Here is an 8,699-nt window from a genome sequence, read left to right on the forward strand (position 1 = left end):
TTATTTTTGTTCTTTTAATTAAATATTCAAATAAATATATATTCATAACAATTTGCAACAAGTGACATAGATTAAATTTTAAAATGTAATGTGGCGGTGCGCTTACGTTACGGCACGCGCGCCTGGCCCGCGCGCCGGGCCCGCGCGCCTGCCACGTGACAAGAATAGTGCGCGGCGCCACCGCAGGTGACACTACATTTCTCGTAATTAAGATTCACCCACGCCTGCTATATCTATGGCTCCGTGGGTGGTCTCCAGCGAGTTTTCTTTGCTCTCGGGATAGTGCGAGCTTCTCCAGGCCACTATTCCAAGAGTGTTTTGAGGTAACAGTAGGGATGGGCGATATAGGAAAAAAAATCGATATCAAAAGAATCAATAAAAATGAAAAAAATCGATATTAATTATCGATTATTGCAAAAAAATCGATATATCGATATTATTTTTGAATTTTTAAAATCTGATAATTTTTATAATTTTCTTATATTAACAATTTTCTTTATACTAGCACCTTTATAAAATATTTAGATATTTAGAAATAAATGAACTTTTCAATGTCATCAAATTTATTTTATTTTTAAACAATTTTAAAAGTTGTAAAATGTAAATTATATTTATTTTCATTCTTCCATTCCTTTACCATGTTCCTTTAGATAATTGAAATTTGCATGATTTATGACTGCCATTTGTAAATCAATGTGCTCCTGCAAAGAAAAACTGTTGATTATTTCTGAAGACATTTAAAATAAAATAGATATAATTAAGGTCCATGCTCATGCACAAATTATATAATGATAAAATTCGTACCTGGATTGATTCAGTTAGAAAATCATCAATTTAAAAAGAAATAAAACAACCGACCCAAAGTCATCAATATAAAAAGCAGGATAAAGGAAAAAAAGAATCGTGCATATATTTCTTTATATTAAGTAAGTACAATATAGTTTTTGTTAACAATACATACACACAAAATACAATACAGTTTTTATTAAAGAAACCAATAAACCAATAAACAAATAAATGTGCAAATGTAATATTCAAAGTAAAAAAAATCAAAAATGACAAATAGTATTATTAAGTCAAGACAAGTAAAAAACAAATTAGAAACAATGAATGAAAGTCTAGATGCAAAAAAATAATTTTATTCCAATTTCCATTCTTCTTTTGAAAGAGATCCGAGAAATAAGAGTTGGTTCAAGTGCTCACCCGTTATACGATTTCTCTCATTGCTCTTAATGTCACCTGCCTCGGAAAACTTCCTTTCAGATGGTACAGAAGTACTAATAATACTGATGTATCTAATTGCCAGTTCGTACAGCGTTGGAAACGAGTGCTTTAAAGATATCCAATGTTGAAATGGATCGTGATGACGAGCAATCACCGGTTGCTTTAAATATTGTCTTAGTTCATGGATAAGATGTTCATCTTGTGTACTCTCATCAGTATATTTTGCCACCAAATCGTCATGAGCCTTCCAGAGACTATGTTCATTGGTTTCCTCAGGATTGCGTTGAACTTGTCTTTTTTCTTCATTTTTTTCCACACCAATCAATTTCATTTCTTTGTTGATTTGTTCTACAGCAGCAGCTGCTGCACGAGCATTTTGGAAATGGATTCGTTTGAATCGCGGATCAAGTATTGTAGGGATTGAAAGAATTTTATTGTTTTCGACATCTTTAAACTTTTGTTGAATGGATGCAAGAAGGTTTGTCTGGAAAAGAATTCCTTCGTTTGTTGAAGGATAAATTTGTTCAATAGATAGTGTCATACAACGAATGATTGGAATTATGACACTGCAAGTAGGATAGTTGCTGCCGCTAATTTCTTTGATGACACATTCAATTGGCTTCATGAGAGACACGACTTCCTGTAGAACTTCAATTTGACCACGAGTTAGCATATCTGGAATGTCTGTTCTTTTGCATTTCAAAGTAACTGCATGAACGTACTTCTCCAAAACGAGAAATCTGTCCAACATGTAGAGAGTGGAATTCCAGCGAGTCGGAACGTCGAGAATAAATTTCAACGCAGTTCCTTCTGTTTTTCCGTCATATATTTGTAATCGTTTTAACTCGTCTGAAGCCACAACACTTCTTCTGATAAGAGTGACAATTTTCTTGACCATAGTAATAATGTTGTTAATCTCTGGCATATCCTTTAATACTTTAGGTACAAGGTGAGACAAAAAATGTGCAAAACACCAGATATGTCTTTCAGGGCTCACAATATTATGTATAGCAGCTTTAATATTCGCTGCTCCATCACTGGTAATTGCCATAATCTTTTTTTTATCCAATTTAAAATCGTCAATAACAGAATTAAGACACTCCGCAAGATACTCTGCTGTATGATTCGTATGCAGTGGAAAGACTCCCAAACATCCGTTTTTCATGATAAGATTCTGAGATAGGTAATGAATAATGACACCCAAATAACTTTGGAAAGTACAGTCTGTCCAATTATCACATGTTAAGGTATAGGACAAAGCTTTTTCGAGATTGACCTTATAAAACTCTTTTAATTCAACGTAGCGATTCTCCATTAATTTGGTAATTTTTCTTCGATCAGGTATACGATAAAGTGGGGCTATTATTTTCATTAAATGTTTGAAGCCTTCTCTATGAACTATAGATAAAGGTTCTTTATCTTTAGCGATCATAAACATTAATGCTGCAGTAATTTTATCAGACTGTAGTCCTCCTTCTGAAAATAATAAACGAGCATTCAATTATTAACTAACGTTCTTAAAGATTTCACGGGTACTCTCTTTAAAAGTGCTAACAGGTTTACGGCTTTTTTCCATGTCTTGATACATTCTTAATGTTATGCCAACGTTTCATAAACTATGCTGAATCACGTGCTGAAATGATGTTATTGGCATAACATTAAGAATATATCAAGACACGGAGCAAAGCTGTTAGCACTTTGAAACTGTTAACTAATGTGCTTACTATTTATTTGAAATTCGTACAAACCTGCGAAAGATTTTTCCCTCTTAAAAGCCTCATCGATTCGAGATAGCTGATTCTCCTAAGCAAATCATTAATTTTAGGCTGATATTTTTTCATCATGTATTAAAAGATAATATTACCTTTGACAATTTTTTTTGTTTGAGTGGCGGATCATCAGTCGATTCACAACTAGATTCTGATGTTTCTCTTTTATTCGTTATGTCAGAACACAATAATCGATGGTTTCTGACTAAATGTGATTTTAAATTCGTTGTCCCACCACAATGCTTAACCTTAGCACTGCAAATGACGCATACAGCATATTGAGCATCCTTGTTTTCAAAAAATTTCCATACAGAACTCTTTTTCCGGATGCTGTAAATAATACAACTATGCTTATCAAATTGAAAAAAATAATGAAGTATGAATTAATTGCAATTTTTACCAAGAATTATTTTCCTCTGCAACTAATTTATTCATACAATCTTTAGAAGCACAAAATTTTTCATCTTGTGGATTGATAGTTGGTGTAGTTCTGTTGTCTGCTGATTCTATTCGAAATGTGGGATTAGAATTCTTGCTCGAAGATGGATCTGCTATTGATATATCATATGCCAGAGGATCTCTGTTTTCAGTAAATACTTGTTTTGGCATCATAACTTGTGTACTATAATAAAATAGAGAAGGAATTAAAAGTTATAGAAATACAAATTAAAAATTGTATACCAAATGTAGTAATTATTCTGATAAACTTACTAATCAACATCATTAATCGATCGGTACAAAACATCGACAGCTGGATTCCACTTTTTAACTCTCGAACCGTACATTTTTTGAAAAAATTCCCAAGTCGCTTTATCATCATCTAAAATTATCATTTCATAATAATCAATTAAAAATATTTTATTACATTATATCAGTTGTATTGATAAATTCATGAATAAGATACATACATTTTAATTGAAGATATGCAGGTTTAGTCAATCCTCTTTTAGCGAAGGAAGGCTGATCATTAATACGAAAATAAATCGTATGTACTTGACGTATGATACTAGACTCTGTTAGATAAAAAGAAATAAATAAAACTAAATTTCAAATTCAATCAAATTCGATAATGATAGACATAAGTTTGAAGTTTGATGATAAATTGAAATTAGAATTTTCAAATTATTTTGCAATATATCTATTAAAAAAAGAATATAAAACTAATTCACATCTTACCTTCCTCTTCACACATTTTCACATATATGTCTATCAACAATATATAAATGTCTTAATGTAGGAACTGCTTCTTAAAGAACTTATATGCTTAATGCTTTCTAGGCAATGGCTTAACAAATCTCCCAGCAGAGACCGGTTAATTAGGCACCAATCCCTGAAAATATCAACAGATTATTTCATTTATTCGTTCCGTCATTTTTTGATCATACAAAGATCGCTCAAACAGAAGATGTATGATAAAATAGAAAATTAAATTTACATTTTTAACTATGTCAATGGAATCGAGATTCAGATAAAACTAACCATTAAAATTGTATGTAATAAAAATATTTATGTCTTTTAATAACGATATTTTTATAATACAAACTACAAAGTGCTAATATAACTTAAAAAATAGCTGTGACTTTATTTGCACGACTGATTCGGTAAACTAACCTGAAACTACTGCTTCTTTGCTTCTTTGTCTCAATCTTGAGTCTTGATAAATGCGGCAACTGATCACCTCAATTTGTATCCTAGTTTTTTTATAAAATTTACTTCAAATCCTCGCGTTCGTATATATGTATACGTATTAACGTAAATTTTCAAACTTTCGCAAAATAACTTTGACGCAATATTTAAAACCGTTATAGTAACATAAGTCATAAAGTATGTTCACTGTTCAGCACGCAAAGAACGTAACGTAAGTGTTGGAAGTGTAGCATTAGTAGCATAAGGCTGGATCCTTATGCAGACACCGGCGCTTTGACAAATTGACATCGAACATGATTGGCGGAAAACGAGTGGGTAAATAACGAGAGAATTCTTTCACTATTTACTCTCACTATTCACTAATCGTTTTCCGTCAATCAGCGTTCGGTGTCAAAGCGCCGGTGTCTGCATGAGGATCCAGCCTAAGACCCCATACACAATAGATGTAATTAGCCTTAAGACTTAATTCAGAAATTGAGCAATCACAATTCACAGTTGAATGTGAGAACTGAGAAGAATAATTAATCGACTATGATTGGACAATTTCTTAAAGATTGATTTTTAATTTCTTCATTAAAATTTTTAAATTTTAATTTTTTAAATTTGCTATTGTAAATAGCGCAGACTTTCGATACGATATTCACAAAAAAAATCGAATATCGATATATCGGCTTTCAAAAACATCGGCCATTAATAATCGATTTATCGATAAAAATTATCGGACGTATCGATTAATCGGTCAATATCGCCCATCCCTAGCGCGAGGTCGCCCTATATCCGAGATGTGGTGGCGTGGTATTAGATGGGCGCGTCCTTCGCCCTTGAATTCCGGGACGAGTTGGCTATCTCGCCCCGGCAGCTCTCGGCGATGGCCCCGGGTTCTGGGGAAATCGCCGGCCGTATCGCCCTTCGCGGGCCTCAGCCACAGCGCCCGCCTTCCCGGTCGCGTCCCTGGCGGCTCTGGTATCCTTGCGCGTAGTCACGCGCTCCGCGTGTGCGCGCTCTGTCACCTGCTCGCCGCGTGCCCGGTGCGTGTCCCCTTTGCTCCGGCGCCAGGTCGCCCGTACTCCAACTCCCTTCCGTTGTCGAAGGCCTTGAGTCCTCTCCGCTGACGCTCCGTTGGTCCGGTGAGGTGCCGCGATACATAGAAGAGGTTCAACGAAAATCAATACAAAGCACGCGTTTAAATTCGGGCCTCGGAGATCTCGGTCTCGCCTCGACAACGCGGCTGACGGCCCGGCAAAAGGGCGCGAACTCGCGCCTTGTGACGGCGGCGGGACGCTGCCTCGCCGCAGCGGACTGCAGCGTCACAATATATATATGTTATCGTTATGCGGAGTGACAAAAACGATCTCCAGCATATTCAAACAATTAGGGGCTCGGCGCCGGTGATCCTCGACTTTCTACCGCCACGTCTAGACATTGAGTCACAAAGGAGGTCCCGACTCGGTATCGGCTCGCTTTGAGCCGTTGCGTCATCAAAGGATCTCTGACACATTTATTTGCTTGCCAAAAGATCTACGACTTTATTACCGTCCAAGGCCGTTCGGTGAAATCGTGGAGTATTAACGGAGGGGGTAAGGGCGGCTATGGTCATAAGGGATCGGGCGTCGAGCCTCACTCAAGTTCGATACGCGGATCCGGAAGCATCTTCGGCCGAGTGAATTCGGTATCCGACGGATCGACTAATATTCAGTATAACCGTGCGAAAGCGTGTGTGTTCGAGCCTAGCGCGATTCAAGGCAACGGCCTTAAGCGTGATCGCGCGTCCGTCACATTCGCGTGGCTCGCGACGATATCATCCGAAGCGTCGCCTGTTAAATAGGCACAGGGTATTCGTCGCAAGGCGTTGCCACGAATCGGAAACAGGACACAAATCTACGAGCGATAAAGCGATCTCCGGATAACGCGAGGCAAATGCGCGCCGTATATCATCACATATCGTTGCTTCGTGAGTGTATATTGGATAACTCTCAAAATTAGACATTTTCGAGATTCGTGTTATACGAAAAATAAATAAACTGTCTTCACATACGAAACCACAGTGTAGATATTAATGTTATCTTCCTGACTAACGCAACAATCACTAAGATACGCATAGAAATTGCTGGCGATCGAGCCGATCAAGCCTCGACAACGTACCGATAGCCGAAACAAGGAAGGAGACTGTCGTCAAGTCGGCTCAGGATATGCGCAGATTTCTAATGCGCAGCTGCGTCGCGCCAATTTTGTAAATTTACAGCAAATTTTTATTGTAAATTCACAAATATTGTGATATCACAGTAAAACGTTACATGATTTGTAAATTTACTGTACTTTTTTATTGTAGGGGTATTGTAAATTTACAAACATTTCTAACAGTATATTATTAATAATAATGCAGTCCTACAGTTACAAAATCATTATACGGATAGATAAATATTGGAGTGCTACTACAAGTGTAATGTATAGAGTAATTCTAAAATATAGTAATATATAATCTATACATTTTCGGGAGTGAAATTTCACTTTAAGGAAATAAAATGTCACTCCTAGCGATCGTGAAAGTTGCGCCAGTCAGCCAGAAGCGAATATTCACTTTAAAAAGAGAGTGAAGCATTCACTCCGTAATTGAAGTGAATTTTTCATTCTTATAGAGTGAAAAATCATTCTAGGTGAAAGTTTATTTTAAATCCAATGCGGAGTAAATAATTTCACTTTTTCAAAAGGATGAAATATTATTCGCTCCCTCCTTAAAGTGAATATTCGCTCCTATCGGACTGGCGCAAACATTTTTTTTAAGGAAAGTAAAATCTTTTTGCAAAGAAATTTGTTGCAAGGGTATCTGTGTTATAAAAATATAATTTTTTAAATGTACGTAATATACTTTTTACGTACATAAAAATGTACGTAAAAAGTATATTTTACTGTATTTAGTGTTTTACATATTATGATCCTACACGTAAAAATATTCGTTGAATTAAAGTTGTACATTTAAAAAAATTATATTTTACTACACAGATACACTTACAACAAATTAATTTCTTTGTAAAGAAATTGCATTTTCCCTTTAAAATGTTGGCTATAACTTTTGAAAAATTGATAAAAATAGAATTATGAATATGAAATGAAATGAGTCTAATATAATTGAAATACGATACAATTTAATTAAATAGTTTATACAAATTATAAAACGTCATAAACACGTATACTAATAATATAAACACGTATATAAACATATGGGCCATTCCACGTGAAGCGGATCAGTCATCTCTCAGAAATTTTTCTAATTTTGCACTAAGGTAGTACTTTGGGAGATAGAATTTTGTGCCAAAGGATTTTTTTCTTATTGCAAAATTAATCGAGATATAAACAATTAAAAATTAAACTACTTTATTTTTCAAAAATTCATAGCTCAGTTATTATAATAATGCTAGCTAACTGCTTTTTTTTCAAAATACGCAAAAAATGTTCTAGTTTACGAGAAAAAAATGAAGATTCCAAAAATGTTTTGTTTTCCATTGTTTATTTAACAATAAACTTTTCAACAATTTTTTTAACAATCGGGGAGAGAGTCGAAAAATCTGAAAAAATATTTTTTATATACTTTCAGTTTTCCTATATCTTAGAAAAAAAACTCAAGAACGTGTTTTGCCTCGTTTTCGAGAAAAAAAATTTTTTTAGTTCTTGATGTGGGGAAAATCTGTCGAGAAAATCTCTCAGCATGCGACTCTTACAAAAACAGCCAAACTTACAAAATATCTCTACCATACTGCTAGCATGTTGTTCGCAGCCGCTGTTTTGTATTGACTGGACAGTCAATACTTTATAAAATCAACTTCACAATATTTAACTCTCTAAACAATTTTATCATTTATTCCGACGATTTCGACTTCTCGCTTGCGTTTTTTTTATTACAGTCTGCTGTACAGTAAATACCTAATCTTGCGTTATAATTATTATCAAGTATTTTGTTGCATTATAATTATATTATGTAATTATATTTTGTTGTATTATAATTATATTATAATTATATTATAATCATTATAATACAACAAAATACTTAATAATAATTATAAC

General features: G+C 34.7%; 1 protein-coding gene across 1 annotated transcript in view; it reads right to left on the reverse strand.

The window, feature by feature from the left end:
- LOC105450324 (zinc finger BED domain-containing protein 1-like) overlaps positions 1-4,808 on the reverse strand; it is a 16,096-nt gene extending 11,288 nt beyond the window's left edge. The window contains exons 1-8 of the mRNA XM_011690106.1: positions 4,605-4,808; positions 4,170-4,323; positions 3,902-4,006; positions 3,705-3,813; positions 3,394-3,615; positions 3,089-3,323; positions 2,973-3,027; positions 1,204-2,700 (exon numbers count right to left, since the gene is read on the reverse strand). Coding sequence (XP_011688408.1) covers positions 1,204-2,700; positions 2,973-3,027; positions 3,089-3,323; positions 3,394-3,615; positions 3,705-3,813; positions 3,902-4,006; positions 4,170-4,185 — 2,239 coding nt within the window. The 5' untranslated portion in view covers positions 4,186-4,323; positions 4,605-4,808. The remainder of the gene's footprint in view (positions 1-1,203; positions 2,701-2,972; positions 3,028-3,088; positions 3,324-3,393; positions 3,616-3,704; positions 3,814-3,901; positions 4,007-4,169; positions 4,324-4,604) is intronic.
- Between the last annotated feature and the right edge of the window lie 3,891 nt (positions 4,809-8,699).

This window comes from Wasmannia auropunctata, unplaced genomic scaffold (assembly GCF_000956235.1).
Source record: "Wasmannia auropunctata unplaced genomic scaffold, wasmannia.A_1.0 LD336064.1, whole genome shotgun sequence".
Classification (NCBI taxonomy): domain Eukaryota; kingdom Metazoa; phylum Arthropoda; class Insecta; order Hymenoptera; family Formicidae; genus Wasmannia; species Wasmannia auropunctata.